This window comes from Cynocephalus volans, chromosome X (genome assembly GCF_027409185.1).
Source record: "Cynocephalus volans isolate mCynVol1 chromosome X, mCynVol1.pri, whole genome shotgun sequence".
In the NCBI taxonomy this organism is placed as follows: domain Eukaryota; kingdom Metazoa; phylum Chordata; class Mammalia; order Dermoptera; family Cynocephalidae; genus Cynocephalus; species Cynocephalus volans.
Window position 1 is genome coordinate 117,248,066 of NC_084478.1, and position 27,547 is coordinate 117,275,612.

General features: G+C 34.6%; 1 protein-coding gene across 2 annotated transcripts in view; it reads right to left on the reverse strand.

Annotated features, from left to right (window-relative positions):
• Positions 1-969: 969 nt before the first annotated feature.
• MORC4 (MORC family CW-type zinc finger 4) overlaps positions 970-27,547 on the reverse strand; it is a 56,684-nt gene continuing 30,106 nt past the window's right edge. The window contains exons 10-17 of one of the 2 annotated variants that reach the window (XM_063083398.1): positions 24,376-24,474; positions 18,361-18,489; positions 14,007-14,075; positions 13,563-13,614; positions 12,041-12,216; positions 2,849-3,542; positions 2,295-2,540; positions 970-1,947 (exon numbers count right to left, since the gene is read on the reverse strand). In XM_063083398.1, coding sequence (XP_062939468.1) covers positions 1,867-1,947; positions 2,295-2,540; positions 2,849-3,542; positions 12,041-12,216; positions 13,563-13,614; positions 14,007-14,075; positions 18,361-18,489; positions 24,376-24,474 — 1,546 coding nt within the window. In that variant the 3' untranslated portion in view covers positions 970-1,866. Of the gene's footprint in view, positions 1,948-2,256; positions 2,541-2,848; positions 3,543-12,040; positions 12,217-13,562; positions 13,615-14,006; positions 14,076-18,360; positions 18,490-24,375; positions 24,475-27,547 lie in introns of both variants that reach the window. The other variant, XM_063083397.1, reaches the window with a different exon arrangement.

The following is a 27,547-nucleotide window of genomic DNA, read 5'->3' on the forward strand; positions in this document are numbered from 1 at the left end:
CTTCCCTCAGTAATACCAAAATGTAGACAACTGGGGCCTTGGCTATCATAATACAAATGTCTCACATGAGAATTAATCATGCGGCAAGCTAGAGCTGAGGTGAGGTGGAGGGTAAGGAGGCAGGGGACAGCTTTAAGTACTCATTCTAATGGTGAAGCCTGACTCTGGCCTCCCCTTATTCTCTACAGTTACAGTAGAATATCTATGATGGGCCTGCTTTCAAAGGTGATAAAGTAAGTTTAGAAAACTCTTCTGAAATAATTCCGAAGAGGAGAAATAGAAAGACTACTCAAAACCTTTCCTCTGGACTAGTCAATGCTTTTGCCATTGTTTGATCCCACCTTTCTTTTATTGTTTCTCCTCTACTGACTATTTTTCACTGTTGGTATACTTTATGTGTTCATTGTTCAACGTCTTTTGAAGAGTACCTTGAACTCTTTGGAGAGTATGTGCTATATAAATATAATAAAGCAATGAATAAATAAAATGTCTTCTTTTACAAGAGTATAAGTTTTGCTCTTTCTGATACTATGAGGTCTGCCCCTCACTCAACACTAGCCTGAGGAGTAGAAAGGTGTATTCTGAGAGACATCACATAGATTTCCTCGTTCCAAAATACTTTCCCCACTACTTGAAATTCCACAGCTTCATGAGATATGTTTTAAAAATTTGAGCCTTGAAGGTTTTTTAAGAATCCCCTACTAAAATGCAAATACTACAGGGGTCGGTGGGTTGGTGGGTCATGATTTAACCTTAGTTCCCTTTAGATTAACCCATCGCGCCTACCAAACACATTTTTTACATTCTAAATTTTTCCATGCCTTTGTTTATGTTGTTCTTCCAGAGGTAATGCTAAATTTAACATAAATTATAAACATAACATTACCTTATATTTTCAGTCTCTCATTTAATATCCAAATCCAAGTCTACTCACTGTTTTTAAAAACATTTATTTTTTGCAATGTAAGAATAACAAGTTTTTTATAGAAAATTTGAAAAAGGTAGGAAGATAGAAAGAAGAAAATAATATCAACCATAGTCCTACCACCTAAGTAACAACCGTCATTAACAACGTGGTCATGCTCATTCTTTAAATCTTAGTTTAGGTCCCACTGGTGTGATGCCTTCTTTGAACTTCTTCCCCCAGATCTTCTATGTCGTGTTTGTACCACTCACTTGTACATATCATACACTTCTGTGTATAGTTAACTTGGTGTGTGTCTTGTGTTTCCAACTAGATTTTTAGATCCATGCAGGTTGAAACCATGAGTTATAATTCTTAGCTTGTCCCCAAACACCTGGTACACTGGACCCAGTATATGCTGACTGATTTAAGCTAAATGAATACAAACCATTCAGAAAGGATATGAAATAGGCCAAGTATCTGTCATGAAAATTAAAGCTTTCAGGTTACCTAGCTTGGTGACTATTGCTTTTTCCACTTTTGGACTCATGAAAGCCTATTTAACTGGCCTCTTTCTCCACACCAAAACTGAGTAAGAAGCAGACTGATTAAGAGCCAGGATTTACACAAAGATTCTCTATATAAGGCATAAAGGTGAGAGAGAGAGAGAGAGAGAGAGAGAGAGAGAGAGAGAGAGAGAGAGAGAGAGAGAGAGAGAGAGAGGGAGAGAGGGAGGGAGAGAGAGAGAGAGAGAGAGAGAGAGAGAGAGAGAGGTAGGGGGATGGGAAGAGAGGAGCAGAGAAGAGGAGGGTTGAGATGGTAGAAACGAGTACAAAAAGTAGACAGGCTGAAAAGAGAAGGGAAGGGCAGAGAATATATAGTCTGGTGCTCAATCCAGTATGTGATTTGCCTCCAGCACTGTGTACAGGATCCCATCCACTTGTTCTGAGTCATACCCGATCTCACGAAGCTCCAAGTGAGGGAGGACAGAAGTAAGGAGATAGCTGACGTGGATACGCAGCCGGGTAAGCTTTGCCAAAGCCCTGTATGATGGAGTGAGGGGGCAGGAGAAGAGATGACATGAAGTCATTAGCCAACAAAATAAAATGGAGCCCCTTCAAAACGGGCCTACATTTTTCAACAATTATGTTTCCATTAGCTAGAAAGAAAGAAGAAAGCACAAAGCCACCAAGCACAGGGAGACTGGCTGCAGCTTTCTAAGAAGTAATTACTCAATCTTTGGTGGCCGATGAATAAAGGCTTCCTCCCTTGTCTATGAACAGTAACTGGGGGTCCTAAGGGATGCTTCCCATTAGCACTCACAAGCTGATAACTAAACCCTAGTAATTAACCTTTCTAGGTCATCTCCCTCTGGGGTCCGGTAGGAGACCTGAGCCTTCTGCAGCACTTCCAGGTGTGTCTCTGTCTCCTTCAGTTTCTCTTTTAATTCTTGCTTTTCCTCTTTGGTTCTTTCCAGCTCAGCTTTCAGAATCTGGAATTCAGCTTGGCGGTAACCCATGTGTTTTTTGCTCCAGTACAAGCCCTCCGTCTCTTGGGTACTGTAGGTCACCAATTCATGTTGGACTTTCTTGAATTCAGAATGCCAGTGATTCCTCTCCTGTTCTAGCTCCTTCACCTGCAGTCCAAGAAACAGACATTCAATGACCCCACATACTACTGAAAGCTAAAGAATGTGCCAAAAATTGTCCCTAATATATTTACCCTGTGATTCCACTATACAGATTCTTCTAGTTATGGACCTTTTCAATCCCGAAACACAGGAGGGAAACCCATTATGGTTCACTCAGTCTGAGACATACCACAGAATACTTCAATGACATATTTTGTTTAAAGGCCTCAGAACATAAAATAATCAGAGCACCAACACCCCAGTCCCTTGGTTACAATGATCTCTTATTCCTAGTGGTAAGGTGTTGCCCTAACCTTTTGCTGGAACAAATTCCTTTCAGCCAAAACACGTTCCAATTTTTCTGTGGTTCTCTTCAATTCTTCCAGGTCTCTCTGGTTCTTCATCTTTGGTGTATTACGACTGCCACTCTCCTCATAGCCTCTTCCTTTCTCCCCATTGGCTGCAGCAGGGATAGGAGCAGAGGCCACAGAAGAATACGGCGCTGGGTTCCAGGATTCAACTGCTTTTCTTCTCTCAGCAAGCTCCTCTCTGTTAAAAGGTATCAGCTGAATGGGAGCTCCTGAATCTTTAACACCTTTCGCAACACCAACAACAGCTACAAAAGGTCCCTTGCTCACTTCTTCTTTGTTTATGCTTGTGCTACCTCTGTTAGATTCTTCTGCTACCAATCTTGGCATCTGATCTTCCAATTCTTCAGGAAGCAGAGACCCCTGGCGTTGGTCTTGGGTCCCCGGATACAGAACTGAAACCTCCCTATTCTGACCTGTATTCTTGCTTCCTTCTGGGTATTCTGGGAGAAGGTATGGTGGTGTACTTCTCTCAGAATTGGATTTATCATGACTGCTCTCCCCTTCTGAGTAGGCAGTGGTTGGCTCTACCCTCCTGTTAGGGCCAGGCATGGAATAATCTAAAGGAGGTGTTGTCATCTCATTCCGGAGCCGTCTTCGTTTCTCCACAGGTTCCTCACCTAGGATCCATTTGTACTTACTGCAAGAAGGGGAAATTAATGTAAGCTGTCACAATACAGGCTAAGTATATTCTTATCCTATGAAGCCCCTCCTCAAACTTCCCATATTAAAACTGCCTCTTTATGTTACCCACAGGTCATTCCAAGTTAGGAATACAACTTTACCCTCCAGGCCTCGACCCCTTCACTTATGCAATTGGCTGAGGTAGCAATTGATAAGGGAGAGGTGAAGTTGAAAGGTGTGAATGAAGGGCTGGCCCGTGGCTCACTTGGGAGAGTGTGGTGCTGATAACACCAAGGCCACGGGTTCAGATCCCTATATAGGGATGGCCTGTTAGCTCACTTGGGAGAGCATGGTGCTGACAATACCAAGTCAAGGTTAAGATTCCCTTACCGGTCATCTTTAAGAAAAAAAAAAAAAAGAAAGAAAAAAAAGAAAGGTGTGAAGGGTCTGCATCTGGACATAATAGGACTAGGTTGACCTCGGTAAGAATTCTGAAAGTAGGATTGAAACCAGCCTGACTTAGAAGTTTCCAAAATGTGCAAGAAAAGGAAGACAAGCAAAAAATACACACACAAAATACCCTAACACGAGCACGGAATAAAAAGGTCATAAAAGCCTAGTGGAGTATGCAGAGAATAGAGCCAGCTCGTTAATTTTAAAGTGTCACAAAACCATCTAGTTTCAAAGACTTTCGCACATTTTTTATATGGCAACAGAACACCAAACAATTCCTTTACCAGCCAACTGGATTGTGGCTATTGCCCATTATTCACTTGTAAAAGTTAATTAAAACACAGGGCCCTCATCAGAAACAAAGAAAGTCAATCAGCCAATTCAAGTCACTTGCCCCAAAGAACTCCCCTTGCTCAGGCACAAGCAGGCACTCCCTCAGTTCTTCAGGAAAGCCTAGGATGATGGACTCAAATAACCTTCCATTTTTGGCTGCTATATGCACTAATGATTGAAGGAACTAACAAAACTGGCACCAGGGAAATCCATAGGCAATTTTACACCATGCAGCAGGATGGGAACCCCATTGTTATCCTTATAACTATACTGCCCTCTCCGAATAACCATGAGATTTCAAGGTAAAAATCAACTTCCAAATTTTCATTGAGAGTCAGGCATGTTATGAACCACCTCATAGAACCTCAACGTTGCCCATATTTCTCTGCAATTCCTGAGAATATCTGTAAGACATCTCAAACCTTAGCTTCTTATAATGCCCCGTATGTTCTTCAGAAATAAAACTGGTCTGCCATCTTAGCAGATCTTGTGTTAGCCTTGGGGAAAAAGCAAAAGGATTTAGGGGCTAGGTAAGAATATATGTATCCACCTTTAAACATGTGTAAGGAGCACTACAAGTGGTCCATTTAGCTGTGGTACTGAAGAAGACAGTAAAACAATCATTGGCAGGTATGAAGAAAAGATACGTAATACTAGATAGCAACAGAGTTTTATGAAAGGCAATTAAAGTCATATTATTTGCCTTCTCTTCATTTTCCCACCTCTAAGGGTTCTGTCCTTAACTATCTTCTCTTCTGTACCTACATTTCTTCTCTTTGGTAATCTCATACAACCTCTTGGCTACAACCTCTGGGAAATAACTCCCATATTCTCCCAAGCCCTGATCTCCAGTATTAAATTTCCAACTACCTGTCACACATTTCTTCCTGGAGATCCTACTGGTATCTCAAACTCAGTATGTATAAAATTGACCTTTAATTTTCACCTTCAAACCTGCTCCCTCTCCTGTGTTTCCTATTTGTGTCACACCACCACCAATTGTCAGCAATTTTTATATACGATCAACACTCAAGTTAAGATCTCATTAATTTAATTTCCGTGGATTTGTGAATTCCCCAAATTTCCTGCTGTTGTTGATCTCTAATTTAACTCCATTGTGGTTGGAGAGCATCCTTTGCATGCTATCAATCCTTTTAAACCCATTGAGGCTTATTTTATGACCTAATGTATAGTCTATCCTGTAGAACGTTCCATGTGTACTTGAGAAGAATATGTATTGTGCTTTGTTGGGTGGAGTTTTCTGTACATATGTCAGATCCAGTTCGCTTAAATGTTCTTCAAGTCTTCTATTTCCTTGTTGATCTTCCACCTAGTTGTTGGGTCCATTAATTAAAGTGGGGTACTGAAGTCTCCAACTATTACTGTTGAATTATCTATTTCTCTCTTCAATTCTGTTTGCTTTTGCTTTGTATATATCGAGGGCTCTGTAGTTTGGTTTGTATATGAGTTTAGTTATTATATTTTTCTGATGGACTTGATCATTATGAAATGTCCCTCTTTATGTCTAGTAACATTTTCTGTTTTAAGTCTATTTTGTCAGATATTAGTATAACCACTCCAGCTCTCTTATGATTGCTGTTTGCATGGTATATCTTTTTTCATCCTTTTACTTTCAACCTATTTGTATCTTTGAATCTAAAGTGTGTCTCCTGTAGACAATATATTTGGATATTTTTAAAAAATCCAATCTGATAATATCTGTCTTTTGATTGGATTGTTTAATCCAGTCACATTTAATGTTACTGATATGGTAGAATTTATGTATGCTATTTAGTTTTTTACTTTCTATATATGTCATACCTTCTTTGTTTCCTTGTTCCTCTTTAATGTTCCATCTTTTATGCTATTTGGATATTTTCCAGTACAACATTTACAAAGCTAGCAATACATTATTATAATTATTACTTTATACAATGTTATGTCTTTTGAGGAAACCAAGAGAAGAAAGCAGAGCAAGTACATACTTTTCGTGTTTGTTGTATTAACCTTCCTATTTACCATTTTTTATTTTCTTCATTTCTGACTCTGCATCTGAGTTACTACCTGGTGTCATTTTCTTACTCCAATACAACTTTGCTTATTTGTGCCATTATTGTCAAATATTTTACATTTGCCCAATGATAAAATGATATATGTACATGCAATTATATACAAATATGTTGTTTTATGTAATTATTCTTTAAATTGGTTAAGAAAAGAAAGAAATATGTCATGATAGTGTCCTTTATAATTAATTACAGTTACCTTTACCAGTACTCTTTGCTTTTTCATGTGAATTCAGATTACTGTCTCGTATCACTTGCTTTCACCCTGAAGAACTCTCTTTAGTATTTCTTGTAAACCAGGTCTGCTAGCAACAAATTCCTTCAGCTTTTGTTTATCTGAAAATGTATTTATTTTACCTTCATTTCCTAAAGACAGTTTTACTAGATTTAAGATTCTTGGTTCGCAGTCTTTCATTTAGTACTCTGAATGTCATCCCACTTCTAGTGTCCATTGTTTTGATGAGAAGTCAGCTGCTAATCTTAAGCGGATTTTCTTGTACAGGATGACTCTTTCAAGATTTTCTCTTTGCCTTTGGCTTTTAATATTTTCACTATGATGTGTCTGGCTGTGAATCTCTTTCCATTTATTCTGACTTCACTGAGCTTCTAAGATGCGTAGATTAATGTTGTTCATCAAATTTTGGAAAACTTCAGCCATTATTTCTTTGAATATTTTTTCTACCTTTTTTTATCTTTCTCTCCTCTCCTTCTTGCACTCCTATTGTGCTTATGTTCATGCACTTAATGGTATCCCACATTTCTCTGAGGCTCTGTTCATTTTTCTTTATTTATTTCCTCTCTGTTCATCCGATTGTATAATCTATAATTGATCTATCTTCAAGTCTGCTGATTCTTCTTCCAACTCTAATGTGCTGTCGAGCCCCTTTAGAAAATTTTTCATGTCAGTTATTGTCCTTTTCAACTCCAGAATTCCTTTTATGTACATATAATTTCAGTCCCTTTATTGATATTCTCTACTTGATGAAACATTGACATATCTTCTTTAATTCTTTAAACATGGTTTCCTTTAGCTCTTTGAACATATTTAAAATGGCTGCTTTGAAGTTTTTGCCTGCTAAATCCAACATATAGGTCTCTTCAAGAGCATTTTCTATTGCCTGTTTTTTTTTTGTTTGTTTCTCCTTTTTTTCTCTTCTCCCTATGTACAGATCACACTTTCTTGTTTCTGTGCACAACTCATATTTTGTTGACAACTGGACATTTTACATAATATATAGCAATTCTGGACACTTACTCCCCCTCCCTGGAGGATTGATATTGTTGTTGTTTGGTTGTTTATTTAGTGACTTGGCTGAGCTGACACCATGAAGTCTATTTCCCCTGCAGTGTGCAGCCTCTGATGTGCTCGGATTTTTTTTTCTTGATTTTAATCTTTTACCTGGCAACTTAGGGTTCATCCCTGGTTCAGCATAGGCCATTTATTGGTCAAATTTGTGCTTAAGCCCCCTTAGCCAGTTAGAGTTTTACCCTTTATCATTGGATATGTGTGTGGCTTGGAGGCTACTATTAAAGTTCAAGGAGCTTTTGTTTCTGCCCCACATTCAGCCAGGTATTAGCAACTTAGATTTCCCCTCCTCAATCACCGTCAAGAGGGCACAGCCTTAAGCATGCCCACAGTCTTCCAGGTTGCCAGGGATGTGTGTGATTTTATTCTTAAGCCTGGCTTCCTAGGAGTTGTCTCTGGATCAGGGTAGCATATTGTTCAGTCAGTGAGTGGTTGGTCACAGGTTTTGCTTAAGCCCCTAGTGCCAGTGAGCCTCCTGATCTTTGCTGTTTGAGCTCTGTGCAGCTTGGTGACTGCTTTCAAGCCCATCTTATGTCCTATTCTGATTGCTTCTGAGTGAGTGCAGCTTTGTGCTTATATAAAGCCTTCCTGACACCCAGGACTGACTATGATCTCAGGGGGGTTCTTCTTGACTGTCTTTCTCTGATTCTCTCTGCTACCAAACTTCCAGTTGTTTGGCCATTTTGCTTGTTGCAACTTGTATCATGGAGTTATGAGTGCCGTCTTAACTGCTCTCCATCAAGATCTCCATTATTTTTGACAATGCCCTTAGGCATGAAATTCTCCATGCCCTGTTCCGCATAAAGTCAGTTACTTCAGGTAGAGCTATGGAGTTTTTCATCTTAAGGCCTGCCTCTCTCTCTCTAAGCTCTGCAATATTGTGCAAGAGCTGGAGGCAGGGACAGTGGCCTACTTCGCCCAAAGTAAAAAATCTTCTTTATGAGAGGGTGCTGGGGTGGTTTTTGGCTTGCTCCTTCCAGCATGAACCTATGACCTATGAGCAAGCTCAGGCTGGAGCAATAGGGACCCACTATTGTTGGCTTGTTGTACCTGTGTGAGTGCTTCCACCCTACAAGTGGGGGATGGGTGGGGGAAAAGAAAGCTGGGTGAGAGAAGAGAGACCCAGTCCTTTTGGGTCTGCCTGGAATAGAGCTTCTACAAGACAGAATTGGGGGAGATGAGAAAAGCCAGAAGCCTGCCCCTCCCAGGTGAAGCCATATTAGACAGGGATCTAGGAGAAGAGGAAACCCCCATCATCTTGACTACGCCCACTGAATTAGAGCTCCTTGGAGTAGTTTTCATAAAACAGAGCTTGGAGGGGGATGGGAGCAGGTTGTGGTTCAAATGACAGATTCTTGCTGTTCTTCCTGAGATTTAGTAGATTTTCTTGAAAAAATACTTCTCCATTTGCTGTATGCTCATAGGACAATTGCCAGAAACTCCTGAATGATTTTTTAAAAAAATAATCTTTTCAAGTTAAAAAATTATTTGTTGATAAAAGAGTCTACTGCGCTCCTCATTTCTCCATTCTGAAAATTACTCTCTCAGATATTTCTAAATGTTAATACTGGCCCCTGAATCAATCTTATTCATTTGCAAAATTGTTCTTCTATTTCTATCCCTTGTTTGCTGTTTCAAATATTCTTCTAAATATATTGAAATGTCTCTCCTCCTCTCCCTCTACCATTATACTGTACTTCAAATTTTTTTTGTCATCCTTTTAAAACATGAACTAATTAGCCTCTGACATGTAGCTTACTCAAAATATCTAATTACTTAAATAAATTACAGCCACTAATTATTGCCTTTGTCCATATGCTTATAGCTACTTTAGACCTTATTTTGTACCACTCATAAGGAAACTAGCATGTGTTGGGGATACTTACATATCAAATTGACTACTCTAAGCTCCTTCATCTTTGATCCCATCACTACCCTAGAACAGTGCCTTTTATACAGTAAGCACTCAAATATAGACAGAATAAATGAACAGAAAAAGATTACTTCCTTAAACAGAAATAAGCTCTCTTCCTCAAAAGGTTATGCCTGCTTACATACTGGTTTAACCTATTCTTTATTGCAGGTCTTCTGCTTCTCTTGTTAGATTTGTGAGACTCACGAAGCTTTTACAATGACACCTCTGGAGCCTTTGTTAACCTATCCCACTAGAATTTCCTGAAGTTTTCTTGGATAGTGTAGGCTTTATTTTATCTAGAGTTAGTAAGTTCAACTACACGACTCAAGGACCTTATGAGCTTCAGGTTTTGATAATAACAAAGGAGACTTAGCAACTCTTGATTAAACCTATTATTCCATTAATAATATTTTAGTAGAATCCCTGTATATTTTATTAAACTCTTGAGCGCCTCCATTTTCCCCCATAAAAGGGAGATTCTCCCCAAACAATTTGAATCCCCCTATACATGTAGCATGAAATGGCACAATCATCATTTACTGACCTTACATTACATATGTGACATTAGCAGCATCAATCATCACGTTTCTCTTATCATGTATCTCTTCTCTTGAAAGAATCTTATTCTCAATAAATTTAAATTACACATGAATGGTCAAAGTACCTTACCTGTCCTCTACAGCCAAAACCTCACTCTGGATATAGTATTCCATAAAAACTCATACAAAAATCTCAATAAAGACTGATTAAGTATGCCACCCAATGGATGTACTATTGTACTGCACTCATAAAATACATACATAAATTAGCATTTGTAATCCCCTTGAGGTTACCAAAACCACTAGAGTTACAAAAGAAACAATGGGAAAAAAAGAAAAGTGGTCATAGTAGGGAAAGCATAGCCTTCAAGAGCAATGACACCTGATACTCCAGGGGTAGTGGTGATATATGAGCATCTCCAGGAGGCCAAGGTAGAGAGGTAACAATACTCTTCAAAAACATAGCACTTACTGTGCACTCCCCTCCTAACCCACAATGGGAGTTGGAAAAGTATGGACAGAAACAGGGTAGAATTAGGCTGATGCTCCTGAGACTAAGGCTGGATTATATTTTTTACCCTCTTCCTATGAAATTCAGTCTTAGAAACTGCTCCTTCGATATGAGGGAAATTCAAAAAGTTCGTGAAAAAATAGAATTAAAAGATAATATGAATCTTTCCACAAACTTTTGAAGTACCCTCATATGTCTCAGCTTCAAACATTACTTACCGAGTACCTACTATATTCCAAGGCACTGTTCTAGATGCTTTCATGCAAATTCTTAACAAACTCTTTCAGAATTTTATTAGTTTTGCTCCTAAAAGCTTAATTCTCTTGAGACTTTTTGTTTATGCTCAGGAAGTCATGGAGTTCTTCCAATATCTATGGGGCTTAACTGTGGAAGAATCACTGAATAGGGGACTTGCACACTTATAGAGATGTTTATCTAGATGAGAGGCTGAAAAGACCAATCTAAGAAGCAAGAAAACAGGGGAAGAATCAGTAACACCGGAGGAAAAAAATTAACCAGGATTCATTTTACTCTATTATGTATTCCATTGCCTCTATCCTACAATATGTTAAGAAGACACCCAAACTGATAAGGGTCACTGAAAAGTTCACATCCCACTATATAATAGTCACATTACCAATGACTGTAGAAGTTTCTATTATTGGAAAGCAACTCTGTGCCTACCCTATGGTTTGGCCTTGCCAGAGTGAGAAGCGCAGTAGAGAGAAAAAAGCAAGGAGTCACAATTAGGAGCACTGAATTCAGTCACATGGCAGTTTAGGGGCAGTCACATCTTTCAGTGCTCCAAACACTCCTGATATTTAAGAAAAAGGAATAGTAATGCTCCATCCTGTTATGAAGACGAGCAAAATAACAATAATGAAGTGCTAGAAGTTGAGTAAGTAAAGCCTGGGACTAAACTTATAATTTACTCTAGGAAACAATGAACGATAAGGCTTACCTAATGGCACAAACTTCTAATAGTTATTTTAACATGCAGTCAACATGTGCTAGCTTTATAAGGCCCCAGAGGACTCCAATATCCATAAACTTAAGGAAACAAACAATGCTTATCTATGTACCATTACCTTGTTTGTATAATACTTTATGCTTTTCAAAGAGTCATCATGTCCATTATTTTACTTGCACAATTCCCAATATAATGTGAATACATAATACATAAAAAAGAGGATCAGCAAATGATCACCTCAAAAAATATACAGACTTCACATAGCAGTTGTAGTGTTGAAAAACTGAAATCGTGTTTCTCCTTCTGAATTTCATGTTAGGCTTTAGGAAAAACATAAACACAATAAAACATAACAACTAACTCTACAGGAAAATAGATCCTGAGGCTTACTATTGGCAAAAGACTATGTTTTTTTAGTTACCTGGAAAACTGAAAAACACTGGAATCCAGAGGCTTTAGTTGAAGAGAAGGTGACCTGCTTTCTTCTCCAACAGATGGAAGCAGGCTAGGGCTATCAATTCCCTCATATCCAACTGTCTTATTATTCAATCCTGCCATATCCTGAACAGTAGGGATCTTCAGTGGATCACTGAATACCTAGGAAAGAAAGAAATTATTCATAAAAATCCCAAATTCAAACCAAATACCAAAGGATGAGTCAATCCTTCTGATGCTAGGAAAGAATGCTTAGCCAAATGAAAAGAAACTGTTTCCTACACAAAACAAACAGCGCACAGTAATGTACACTAGAACACTGATCCCAGGCACTTTTGTCATCAACCTTATTAGCTGGACACCAAACAGACCTCCCCCAACTCACTTATTGGCTCCTAGAGTGATCCCACCCACAACATAAACCCAAGCCCCCTAATCACTGTCTAATTCTCTCTTGTGACCCAGTTGAAGGCTGGGTTTTTACTCCTCTGAGATCTGTGATGAGGGTAGGGGTGAAGGGAAAAAGCATTGCAGCAAGTGTCTGTGTCGGTTTTGGAGATATGCATGCAAGGACCAACATATATTCATAGTGCACACACACAAATACATGCACCTTGGATCTTGTGGGAGAGACAGATTATGACGATAGTATGAATGATTAAGGCGAAGGAATATAAAGAGGAGGTAAACTGAATGAGGACAGGGCAGTCCTAGGAAAATCTCCCAATCTCTATATAAGACTATCAACCCAAGACGTTAGGATATGAAACCTGATTATTCATATGCCTAGGTCTTGGCAGGATATCAGAAGAATTAGTATTAAATTGCCTCTATCCTCACCAGTCTGACCTATTCTGATTGAGTGGGTGGAAGATGAATCTAACATGCGACTAGCAGAACTCTCTGGGAAAGAGGGTCAAGAGGGAAATCATGCAGAAAGACAAGGTTCGGTGGGGAAGATATATGGGTGCTATGGTGGCTGTCAGGAAAGGAGTGTCCCTGAAAGGACGGCCAACCTTATTGCACCCTTCAGCGTCCGGAGCTGGGCAACCATGTCCGAGAGAAAGTGCTCCTGAAAATTCAAAACAGCAGAGTCTTTACAAAGCCAGCCAGCCTGAAAGCAGGGATCAGGGAGGGGCACAAAGAACCACCCCTTCTTCCCAAGAGGAAAGAGGAAGGAATCACCCCTGAATCCTGGAAGAAAGGAGACAGGAAAACCAAACACTCAAAAGGAACAGCCTGTATGAGTATGGAATATAACCCTGAATATTCTGTGACACTGAATGTGACATTCACACTGTCCAGAGTCAGTACTAAATCCAAATCTTTTGGTGATCTGAACATCAGTAACAGCAGATCAAAGCAAAACCAAAAGATCCAATGGAAAAAAGATCACCAGAAGAAATGATTATTTCTATGCAACTTTCAAGATTGCTGCTTCCTTCAGCCTATGTCCTCTGTTGGGGAAAACTGTGTGTGAGAAAGAAAGGGGGTGGACTGTATCTCACCTGATGATTCTCATTTTCCATAGGTACCTTCTTTTTCTCGACAGTTTGATCTCTAGGAGAAGATAAAAGCGCTATTTAGTTCACTCATAAAACTTTTCAGTTAAAAATGGATTACCAATTATAGATTTAGGTTATAATATTCCCTCCAAATTAGAAATAGTGTGAGCCTCATTGAGTAACTAAGGGTGCTTTCCTGAATTATGCTACAGAAAAGAGATTTCAAATGACCCACCAAAGAGAGAAAGAGACTAAAGATAATCACTAGATGAGATATTCAGGAGATGGTTAAAAGGAATAAAGAATTGGGAGAGCAGAGAGATAAGGAGGGAAATCATTTAGAACCAAGAAAAAAAAAATCTCTCTTCTCAAAACTCTCCTGTCCTATTAGGAAGGGTCAGGCTCCTCTACTCCATGATACAGAACACCACCTCATGTATACTCAACTGTTTCTTAGCTTTGCCCAAGTACAGGTCTTCGTCAATGAGTTCTTGTTCCTCTGGAACAGAGCATCTCCTGCAGTATAGAGAAGAAATCATCTTTTGGAAGCAAAATATATCCTTCGCTTTTACCCTTTACTTTCCTTACAAGTATGACTAGGCAGATTAACAACCCTCTAACACTGTGTAGTTCAGATCCCACACACATTACAAAACCTTGCTATATGTAAAGCATGAGAAAGAATTTTCGGAGTAAAAACTGAAAGGAGTACTAGAAAATTTATTTGAAGATCAAAAGTAAATCTAGAAACAAACAAACAAATACTAATTATAGTATGAAACTATGTATACCCATTTTATAAGAGGGTTATATTGGCCTAGAAAGCTATGTTGCCTGGACTATGTGTAAATAGATAGGAGATAGAATATTCAAAACTGAGATTTCTAAGCACTCAGTCCCATATTCTAACCACACAGTCTCATTTACTCTCTATGAAAGGGTGCTTAGGCACATCTGGAGACTATGAGAGAATGCTTACACATTATAGACCTAGACTTCATTTATTTAATTTCTTCCATTTTAGACATTTTTCTCTAAAAAGCATAATCCATTTTAGCACCCTTTTTCTATGAGTATTTATCCTGCAAAAAAATAATTTTAAGAAAGTCACAACCAGCAAATAGAATTGAAGCAAATTGACTTATGAACCTATGGATTACTGAATTAATTAAAACAAGAAATATTTGTTAAATTGAATTTAACATCCATGGATATGCCAGGCACTATTTAGATGCTAGATACTGCAAGGAACATATAGTACATTAGGAACAAACATGTAAACAAATAGCATTGAATCTACAACAGGTACTATGACACTGATTCCCTATGGGAGGTATATGAAGAAAACCCTCGACTCAACCTGGACTGTAAAGCCCTTTTTCTGTGAGCACCACGCTCAGCCAGTGAGTGTAAAGCCCTTTTTCTGAAAGAATTTAGAACCTCTTGAAGAGCCAAAACATAAACATATGAAAAATATCCAAAAAATAGAAAACAGTATGTGAACAAATGTCATGAAACAAATACCACAGGAAGTCAGAATAAAATCACTGTAAACTATTGTCAACAGGAAAAGCTTCACACAAGACTTAGGTCCCCCAGATGACTATGATTTAGATAGGCAGATGGAACACAGGTCATTGCAAGCAAGAAAAATGACACTATCAATGTCATGGAGGAGAAGTATGCTTATTCCAGCATGTATGTGGAATAGTCAAGCCACAGGCCTGGCTAAGGTATAGGGTTTGTTTTAAGGTACAGTGAAAAATAAGGCTAGATAGTTAAGGTGGGGTGAGTTAGCACATGGTCTTGAATGCCTGACTGAGGAGTGTGGCCTTGAGATAAAGTCTTTTAGAATACAGAGACTCAGAAGAGATAGAAAACCTGAATAGACCAATAACAAGCAACAAGATTGAAGCAGTAATCAGCAATCTTCCAACAAAGAAAAGTCCAGGTCTGGATGGCTTTACAGTCAAATTCTATCAAACTTTTAAAGAGGAGTTAATACCAGTTCTCTTCAAACTATTCCAAAAGACTGAAGCAGAAGCTACTCTATCAAACTCATTCTATGAGGCCAACATAACTTTAATACCAAACCAGATAAAGACACAACAAAAAAAGAAAATTACAGGCCAATATCCTTGATGAACACAGATGCAAAAATCCTCAACAAAATACTAGCAATCAGAATACAGCAACACATCAAAAAAATTATACACCATGATCAAGTGGGATTCATCCCAGGGAGGCAAGGATGGTTCAACAATTCAAGGAAAGGGGCCGGCCCGTGGCTCACTCGGGAGAGTGCGGTGCTAATAACACCAAGGCCCCGGGTTCGGATCCCATATACGGATGGCCGGTTCGCTCACTGGCTGAGCGTGGTGCTGACAACACCAAGTCAAGGGTTGAGATCCCCTTACCGGTCATCTTTAGAAAAAAAAAAAAAAAAAAAAAAAAAACAATTCAAGGAAAGTCAATAAATGTGAGACATCACATCAACAAACTCAAGGACAAAGACCATATGATTATCTCAATAGATGCTGAAAAAGCATTTGATAAAATTCAACATCCCTTCATAATAAAGGCTCTCAACAAATTAGGTCTAGAAGGAAAGTATCTCAACACTATAAAAGCCAACTATGACAAGCCCACTGCCAGTATCATTGTGAATGGGGAAAACTGAGGCCCTTTCCTTTAAGAACAGGAACAAGACAAGGATGCCCACTCTCACCACTTCTATTTAATATAGTGCTGAAGGTACTAGCCAGAGCAATCAGGCAAGAGAAAGAAATAAAGGGAATCCAGATTGGAAAAGATGAAGTCAAACTGGTTCTATTTGTAGATGACATGATACTGTATATAGAAAAACCTATCAAAAAACTCCTAGAGCTGGTTAATAACTTCAGTAATATTGCAGGATACAAAATAAATTCCTAAAAAGCAGTTGCATTTATATGCTCAAATAATGAATTAACAGAAAGAAAAATAAAGTAAGCAAGCCCATTTACAATTGTCACAAAAAAATACCTGAGGATCAATTTAACCAAGGAGGTGAAAGATCTCTACAGCAAGAATTACAAAGCACTACTGAAATAAATTAAAGACACAAAAAGATGGAAAGATATTCCACGCTCTTGGATTGGAAGAATTAACATTGTGAAAATGTCTATACTACCCAAAGCGATCTACAAATTCAATGCAATACCCATCAAAATACTACTGACATTCTTCACAGAAATGGAAAAAACAATCTTAACTTTCATGTGCAACAACAAAAGACCCTGAAAAGCCAAAGCAATCCTGAGCAAACAAAATAAAGCTGGTAGCATAATACTACCCGACTTCAAATTATACTACAAACCTATTGTAACCAGAATCCAGAAATCAACCCACACACCTACAGCCATATGATCTTTGACAAAGGCACCAAGCCTATACACTGGGGAAGAGACTGCCTCTTTAGCAAATGGTGCTGGGAGAACTGGATATCAATATGCAGGAGAATGAAACTAGACCCATACCTTTCACCATACACTAAAGTCAACTCAAAATGGATTAAAGAATTAAATATACACCCTGAAACAATAAAACTTCTTAGAGAAAACATAGGAGAAACACTTTAGGAAATAGGACTGGACACAGACTTCATGAATACGACCCCAAAAGCATGGGCAACCAAAGGAAAAATAAACAAATGGGATTATATCAAACTAAAGAGCTTCTGCACAGCAAAAGAAACAATTAACAGTGTTAAAAGACAACCAACAGAGTGGGAGAAAATATTTGCAAAATATACATCTGACAAAGGATTAATATCCAGAATATACAAGGAACTGAAACAACTTTACAACAAAAACCAAATAACCCAATTAAAAAATGGGCAAAAGAGCTAAATAGGCATTTCTCAAAGGAAGATATTCGAATGGCCATCAGACACATGAAAAAATGCTCAACATCACTCAGCATTCGGGAAACACAAATCAAAACCACACTGAGATACCATCTCACCCTAGTTAGGATGGCTAATAACCAAAAGACTGTGAATGATAAATGCTAGTGAGGTGGCAGAGAAAAAGGGTCTCTCATACATTGTTGGTGGAACTGCAAAATGGTGCAGCCTCTATGGAAAATGGTATGGACGTTCCTCAAATAATTGCAGATAGATCTTCCATACGATCCAGCAATCCCACTTCTGGGTATATACCCAGAGGAATGAAAATCATCAAGTTGAAGGTATAATCTGTTCTCCAATGTTCATTGCAGCATTCTTTACAATAGCTAAGAGTTGGAACCAGCCCAAATGTCCATCAATGGATGATTGGATAAGGAAACTGTGGTATATATACACGATGGAATACTACTCTGCCATAAAAAAGAATAAAATTCTCCCATTTGCAACAACATGGATGAGCCTGGAGAAACTTATACTGAGAGAAATAAGCACAGCACAGAGGGATAAATGCCACATGTACTCACTTGTAAGTGGGAGCTAAGAGAGAAAGAAGGAAAGAAAGTCCATAGTAGTGCATTAGACTTGCAGAGGGAGAGAACATACCTTGGGATACAAAGCAGAGTAGGGGGGAAAGGGGAGGGAGGTGGGAGATAATTGGGTGGGGGACATGGGGTACAAACACAATTTTTGGTAAGGTGCATGCTGCCAGTATGGATCTGGCCTTCACATCTTGGGCATGAAGGGTGACAGTCAGCTTTGTATCTTATGAATATTCATAACCAATAATAAAAAAAAAAGAATATAAAGACTCAGGATTTATCTTGGGCATAATTGTGAGTCCTGGAACCTTACCTGTACTTTGGATGAGAATTATAGTAACAAAACCATCTTGCAGGTAAGGTAGACGGATCAACCTTGCCAGGAAGCTTCCTCCATTTAAGACACTCATCACACTGCACCCATGTCTGGTCAGGGATCTTCCTGAATGAAAGAAAATAGAAGCGTGACCATGTGTATCCTAGATCTGAGCTTTGTCTTATGTTAGAAAGGCATGTCCTAAAAATGAAAGAATCTAATTTTATATACAAAATATGTTAGAAATGTTATAGTCTAGGTGTATAAAATGTATATATTTTGAACTTCATAGATGAAACAATAATAGAACTATACCAGATATAGATATGAAAAATAATAACAAGTATTAACATGCTGAGCTACCATTATTTATGGGGGTCAATAATATTTATATTAGAATCTCTTGTTCTAAGCAAACAAGATAATTTTAACTCTAAGATTTACTTACTTGGAAATCATTTTATATATATTACGATATTACCATGAAATAAAACCTATAGAATCATTTTATTTGCTTCTGTCCAATCATGTAATGGGTTTAAGATTCATTTATGGGAGTAATTGAAGTGTTGTCATCAAAATGCCTCCCCCCCATTTCCCTGCAGAGATTCCCTATTCCTCTTCTTTTCCTCTTTCAAAAAAAAACCTTTGTTTATAATATTTTAATCAAAATTTTTTTAGGTTGATATTTCCAAAGTTAATCTTAAAAAGTAATATAAATTTGATTAATTTTCATAACCAGAAATGGTGGCTCCAGACCAGCAATTGGGATAAATTATTAAGATAAAATTCTTCCAGATTTCAACTCTTAAAATGCATACCCACTCCCAGCCCTCCCAAGAAGCATAATCTGGTCACCTATACCTTAGAAGAAAAGAATTTCTTTGTGACAAAAGGTGGTCTGTATATGATAGAAGTATCAGTACCTAAGGAGTGCAAGGCAGGCAGGAGTGGGAAGTGGAGAAGCTGGAGAAAAGACACACAAAGAGGGGAGAGGGGCACCTTGGGCAGATTTCACCAACATGTAATTTAGCTTAGAGTCGGTTTTGCATATGTTACATTTATACTGCTCTTATACTAGGTATTTCAAGAGTGGTATGGTTCTTCTATATCTCTTAGGTCAATAATTTTCATATTTTAAATAGTGCTTTTTTCTAGTAAAAGTAATATAAGCTCATATGGAAAAACTAGAAAACAGAAAAATTTAAAGAAGAAAATAAAAGGTACTCATAATTCTACCACTCAAATATAACGTCTTCTTCTTTTTTAAAACTCTATTTTAACTAAGTTTGTACAGATTTTTAGATCTGTAGCTTCCTATCTCCTAGCTCCAGACTGCTCCAGCCTTGCAATCTCCAAGCTCTAAGCTCAGGCCTGACCTCTGGTGTCTATATATTTCCAGAGAGCTGCTGTTTTATTTAGAGCCAGAGCCAGCAAAAAGCAGTTTCAGCAGTAGTGGGAGGGGAGAGGAAAGGTCATATTAGCTTTGGTTCTATATGCATATGCACAAAAGAGTCTCTTGCAGAATCAAGCCGCTATTACTCTCTCGGGGACAAGCACAGTTGGAGGCAGCAACTCTCTGCTACAGGTTATATGCAGACCATGGTAGATCCTTCAATCCCAGACAGGTAGGAGAGGCTTTTAGCTCATGCTTGCAATAAATATGTAGTTAAGGGGATTGTAATATACTCTCCTCACTATATCCCTCCAGAAGAGTGTAGTGGTTAAGTACTTAGGTTTGGGGGGCCTGACTGCCTATATTTGAACCTTGGTTCTATCATTTTCTACTCATCTAATCTTGGGCAAGTTACTTAAGTTCTTGCTATATCAGTCTCTACATCTATAAAGAAGAAATAATAATATCTATCTCATAGGGTTGTTGTGATGATTAAATAAATTAGTACATGTAAAGAACTTAGAATAGTGCCTGGCATATAAGTAAATACTCAATAAATAATAACTGCTGACCAGTTAGCTCAGTTGGTTAGAGTGTGGTGCTGATAACACCAAGGTTTAGGGTTGGATCCCCATACTGGCCAGTCATCAAAAAAAAAAAAAAAAAGATTAAAAAAATTATTATAATTCTGCCTCCAGCACACATACTTTCCAGCAGTATATGAACATTGGTTTCACTGCATTAATCATTACTAATTTGAAAGACAAATAAAATGGCATCTTATATTAATTTGCATTTCTTTGAAAACCATAGAGGATAGACATAAAGTAAAAAATTTTTTTTTTTTTTTTTTAAAGATGACCGGTAAGGGGATCTTAACCCTTGACTTGGTGTTGTCAGCACCACGCTCAGCCAGTGAGCGAACCGGCCATCCGTATATGGGATCTGAACCTGGGGCCTTGGTGTTATCAGCACCGCACTCTCCCGAGTGAGCCACGGGCTGGCCCCTAAAGTAAAAATTTTAAAATAAGAACATCATGATACACATACAGCCACCAGGTTGCATTTGAAACAATATTTTATATATTTGTCTGATTTCCTTTTTTTTTTTTTTTTTTTTTTAAGATGACTGGTAAGAGGCCAGCCCGTGGCTCACTCGGTAGAGTGTGGTGCTGATAACACCAAGGCCACGGGTTCGGATCCTATATAGGGATGGCCGGTTTGCTCACTGGCTGAGCGTGGTGCTGACAACACCAAGCCAAGGGTTGAGATCCCCTTACCGGTCATCTTTTAAAATAAATAAATAAATAAATAAATAAATAAATAAATAAATAAATAAATAAATAAATAAATAAATAAATAAATAAATAAATAAATAAATAAATAAATAAATAAATAAATAAATAAATAAATAAATAAATAAATAAATAAATAAATAAATAAATAAATAAATAAATAAATAAATAAATAAATAAATAAATAAATAAATAAATAAATAAATAAATAAATAAATAAATAAATAAATAAATAAATAAATAAATAAATAAATAAATAAATAAATAAATAAATAAATAAATAAATAAATAAATAAATAAATAAATAAATAAATAAATAAATAAATAAATAAATAAATAAATAAATAAATAAATAAATAAATAAATAAATAAATAAATAAATAAATAAATAAATAAATAAATAAATAAATAAATAAATAAATAAATAAATAAATAAATAAATAAATAAATAAATAAATAAATAAATAAATAAATAAATAAATAAATAAATAAATAAATAAATAAATAAATAAATAAATAAATAAATAAATAAATAAATAAATAAATAAATAAATAAATAAATAAATAAATAAATAAATAAATAAATAAATAAATAAATAAATAAATAAATAAATAAATAAATAAATAAATAAATAAATAAATAAATAAATAAATAAATAAATAAATAAATAAATAAATAAATAAATAAATAAATAAATAAATAAATAAATAAATAAATAAATAAATAAATAAATAAATAAATAAATAAATAAATAAATAAATAAATAAATAAATAAATAAATAAATAAATAAATAAATAAATAAATAAATAAATAAATAAATAAATAAATAAATAAATAAATAAATAAATAAATAAATAAATAAATAAATAAATAAATAAATAAATAAATAAATAAATAAATAAATAAATAAATAAATAAATAAATAAATAAATAAATAAATAAATAAATAAATAAATAAATAAATAAATAAATAAATAAATAAATAAATAAATAAATAAATAAATAAATAAATAAATAAATAAATAAATAAATAAATAAATAAATAAATAAATAAATAAATAAATAAATAAATAAATAAATAAATAAATAAATAAATAAATAAATAAATAAATAAATAAATAAATAAATAAATAAATAAATAAATAAATAAATAAATAAATAAATAAATAAATAAATAAATAAATAAATAAATAAATAAATAAATAAATAAATAAATAAATAAATAAATAAATAAATAAATAAATAAATAAATAAATAAATAAATAAATAAATAAATAAATAAATAAATAAATAAATAAATAAATAAATAAATAAATAAATAAATAAATAAATAAATAAATAAATAAATAAATAAATAAATAAATAAATAAATAAATAAATAAATAAATAAATAAATAAATAAATAAATAAATAAATAAATAAATAAATAAATAAATAAATAAATAAATAAATAAATAAATAAATAAATAAATAAATAAATAAATAAATAAATAAATAAATAAATAAATAAATAAATAAATAAATAAATAAATAAATAAATAAATAAATAAATAAATAAATAAATAAATAAATAAATAAATAAATAAATAAATAAATAAATAAATAAATAAATAAATAAATAAATAAATAAATAAATAAATAAATAAATAAATAAATAAATAAATAAATAAATAAATAAATAAATAAATAAATAAATAAATAAATAAATAAATAAATAAATAAATAAATAAATAAATAAATAAATAAATAAATAAATAAATAAATAAATAAATAAATAAATAAATAAATAAATAAATAAATAAATAAATAAATAAATAAATAAATAAATAAATAAATAAATAAATAAATAAATAAATAAATAAATAAATAAATAAATAAATAAATAAATAAATAAATAAATAAATAAATAAATAAATAAATAAATAAATAAATAAATAAATAAATAAATAAATAAATAAATAAATAAATAAATAAATAAATAAATAAATAAATAAATAAATAAATAAATAAATAAATAAATAAATAAATAAATAAATAAATAAATAAATAAATAAATAAATAAATAAATAAATAAATAAATAAATAAATAAATAAATAAATAAATAAATAAATAAATAAATAAATAAATAAATAAATAAATAAATAAATAAATAAATAAATAAATAAATAAATAAATAAATAAATAAATAAATAAATAAATAAATAAATAAATAAATAAATAAATAAATAAATAAATAAATAAATAAATAAATAAATAAATAAATAAATAAATAAATAAATAAATAAATAAATAAATAAATAAATAAATAAATAAATAAATAAATAAATAAATAAATAAATAAATAAATAAATAAATAAATAAATAAATAAATAAATAAATAAATAAATAAATAAATAAATAAATAAATAAATAAATAAATAAATAAATAAATAAATAAATAAATAAATAAATAAATAAATAAATAAATAAATAAATAAATAAATAAATAAATAAATAAATAAGATGACTGGTAAGGGGATCCTATCCCTTGACTTTGGTGTTGTCAGCACCATGCTCTCTCAAGTGAGCTAACCGGCAATCCCTATATAGGGATCCGAACCCGTGGCCTGGGTGTTATCAGCACCACACACTCCCAAGTGAGCCATGGGCTGGCCCATTCATTTTAAATAAACACAGGTACCTACCCCAAACTGAACTTACAACACTCTAATCTTTGTCTTGATGGTGGTGTAACTGACTGTATACGTGTCCTTCTGTCCTCTGTATTATGCTCCTTTCCTGACTTACTGAGGCATTTCATCCTGTTCTGTGTAATTCCCTGTCTTAGATCCTTCAATAAATTCTACTTTTATCTAATATGCTTTGTTTTCTATTTCTACTCTCAAAAATGGGTGTACTGGGAATAAAGAGAAGGGAAGTTTGCTAACATGTCTGAATACCTACTACATGCCAGGCACTGTGCTAAAAATGTTATGTCACCTAGTTCAATATACTCAGGTGAAATGACTGACTTACCCAAACTCACCCAATTATTAAGAAGCAGATCTAGACTTTCAAGCCAGGAGTGCCATCATCTTTCATATATCACACTTGCTGTACTAAACTGACAGTACTACATGCTTCACATTTATGATCCAAACCACACAAATGTTAAACCATAATGAAGAGGTTTAGAGAATAATGCAATTAGTACCTGTGATTTCCTAGTTTTATTTAATTAAACTTTCTTATGTGAAAAGCACCATCCTACCCTTGTTCCTTCCATTTGATCTATGGACATTACCCCTAATACTTTCATATTCTATATTTATTACTCACGGTATTGGCCTAGCTATGGCTGAGGTCACAAAATTCTCTTGAGATGTCTTTTCCTTCCAGTAAGCATTGAGCTTCTGGGCAAGGGCATTTATTGTCAACCTGAAAGAAAATGCAAGAAGTAGTATGCCAAGATTCAGCACTTGTTGAATAATTTTTCAATTTTTGAGAGGCTCCATTTAGCAGAAGCCCACAGTTTAGAATATTCTGCACAGCTTTGAACATCTACACTTTAAGAAACTCAGGAATCCACTGCCTTTGCAAACAACATGTCAAAATGACAAAGTTGTAATGTTGAATAGTCACTTTAGTTAAAAAGGTAAAATGGTCATAAGTCTTAAAATGTAGAGTTCTACAAATTTTCAGGGCTTATAGAATCATGGAAGGGATAAATAAATTGACATTAGAGACTATGATAGAGGACCAAACTGCAGAGCTAAGACAAAGCCAAATCCTAATAAGTTGACAGGGAGTTATTTGATTGTCAGATGACTACAAGTAAATAATTTGGAATCAAAGTGAAAGTCAGATAATCAAATACTGTACTCTATCTATTATAAAACAATCAAATATTAACTTTTATATTTCTGTACAATTTTTCTTCACCCAAATGCTGATCATAGCAGTCATAGCACCAATGGGCAATAATCCCCCTTTAATATTCTACTATACAGCTATTATTGGAGGTTATATCTGAGTTCTGGCTCTTGCTCTTTCTCCTTTATCTCTCTTCTCAAATGAATAACAGCAGACCCAGAGTCAACAGCAAATATAACTTGCAAAAGTCAAAACCTTAATTTTACTTTTAAAAACTGCCAACTTTCTAATTACTAATTCCTGTTTAATTCTACAACCCAGGATTACAACTTAATGTAGAGCTATACACACCTGGAATGCTGCAAATTTAGAATTTAAAACTTTTAAAATCACTTAACCCCCCTGAGTCATTCCTCAAGGTTTTTGCAGCCCTCTTCTCTTTTTAAGAGGAACACTTTTTTTTTTACCTCCATCTTACTCATATTAAATTGGATTCTCACTACACAGAGAATATTAAATTAACTCTTAATCCCCTCCAACATACCAATGTTCCTACCTCTATGTTTATATCCTTCCCTCAAGTCACAGATGAAGTCCTTGCTTCCTCTTTAAAAATCCACATAAAATCTACTTTAAAAAGAAGTAAATTAGGCTTCTGGGAAGATGGTAGAATTGGAAGCAGTGGAATCTGGTTCCTCACCTAGACAACAACTGCACTTTGCAGAATCTGCCTGATGTAACTATTTTGGATCTCTGGAGTCTATTGAAGGTTGCAACTTTCAAGGAACAGCTTGAATGGTAAATGGTGGTTAATTTTGATCAATTTCAGTTCTTAGCACAGTAGCAGCTACACATCCCTCACCCCTAGCCTTGTGGCAGGCAGCCCTGCATGTGTTCCAGGAGTTTGTAGAAGCCAGGGTGGGCAAAAAGAATGCTGTCCTCCAAATATCAGGGATCTGTGCTCTAATCACTGATTGCTGCTTCTGATCACAGAAGGGCAGAAACAATGCAGGCAGCACGCACTGTTGCAAGCCTCTCCTTCTGCAACTGAAGTGCCATCCAGGGGACTGGATAGCACCTTCTTTTTCTTCCTTCATTTTTCTTTTTCCCCTTTTGAAAGCCAGATAAAGACTAGAACATTCAAAAGCAATCACATATGGGGAAAATTAGAAAGTCACTGTGAACGCCCAGGGAAAGACTCAGGCTCAGAAAAAAAAGGACCTTAAGTTTACATCTCTGGCTGATCCTCAGTACAGAGACAGCCTACACCAAAGAAACGAAAACAAAAACAAAAAACAGCAAGCCCTGGGAAAGATGGAGAATCTGATTTCCAGATTTACTACATTACTAGATTCAAATGTCCAGTTTTCAACAAAAAAAATCACAGTGAATACAAGGAAACAGGAAAGTATTGACTATTCAAAAGAAGAAGGAAAAAAAACATCCCTGAAAAAGACCTGATGACAGATCTATTAGACAAAGACTTTAAAACAACTGTCTTAAAGATGATAAAGGAACTAAAGGAAGGGTAGAGAAAGTCAAGAAAATGATGCATGAACAAAATGGAAATATCAATAAAGAGTTAGAAAACCTACAAAGAAAGCAAAAAGAAAGTCTAGAGCTGAAAAGTACAGAAACTGAAATGAAAAATTTACTACCGGGATTCAAGGGCAGATTTGATCAGGCAGAAGAAAGAATCAGTGAACTTGAAAATAGGGAATGGAAATTATTGAATGTGAGGAACAAAAAGAATAAAAATTGAAGAAAAATGAACAAAGTCTAAGGGACTGGTGGGACACCATTAGTGGTGCAACATATGCACTGCAGAATTCCAGAAAGAAAAGGGAAAGAGAGAATATTTGAAGAAATAATGGCTGAGAACTTCCCAAATTTGATAAAAGACATGAATATAAACATCCAAGAAGCTCCACAATCTATAAGTAGGATGAACTCAGAGGAACCCACACCAAGACACATTATAATCAAACTGTCAAAAGCAAAAGACAGAGAGAATCCTGAAAGCAGCAAAAGAGACTCAACTCATCACATACGAGGGATCCTTGGAGTCTGTAACTCCACTTTTTGTTTTCCACATGATTTAAGAGAATACATTTAAAAGAAAAAAATTATGCATCTAAAAGCTAGTATTATTGTAACTTTGGTTTATAATTCCACATTTTGTTTTCTACATAATTTAAGAGACTAATGCATTAAAAATTACTTGTTCATGCTTTGGACATGCAATGTGTAAAGATGTAATTTTGTAACATCAACAACTAAGAGGGGTGGTGATGGAGTTGGAGCAGAATTTTTATATGTCATTGAAGTCAAGCTGGTACAAATTGAAATTAGAGGGCTGGCCAATAAGCTCAGTTGGTTACAGCATGGTATTATAACACCAAGTTCAAGGGTTTGGATCCTCATACTGGCCAACCACAAAAAAAAAAAAAAAAAAAAAAAATCCACAAAGGAAGACAGCAATGTAAGAAATGAGTCGAAAAAGCTATAAGGCATATAGAAAACAAACAGCAAAATGACAAAGTCTCTCCCTATCAGTGATCACTTTAAGTGTAAATGAATTAAACTCAGATTTACAAAGATATGATGTAATCAAAAGGATCATAGCAGATTTTGGCAC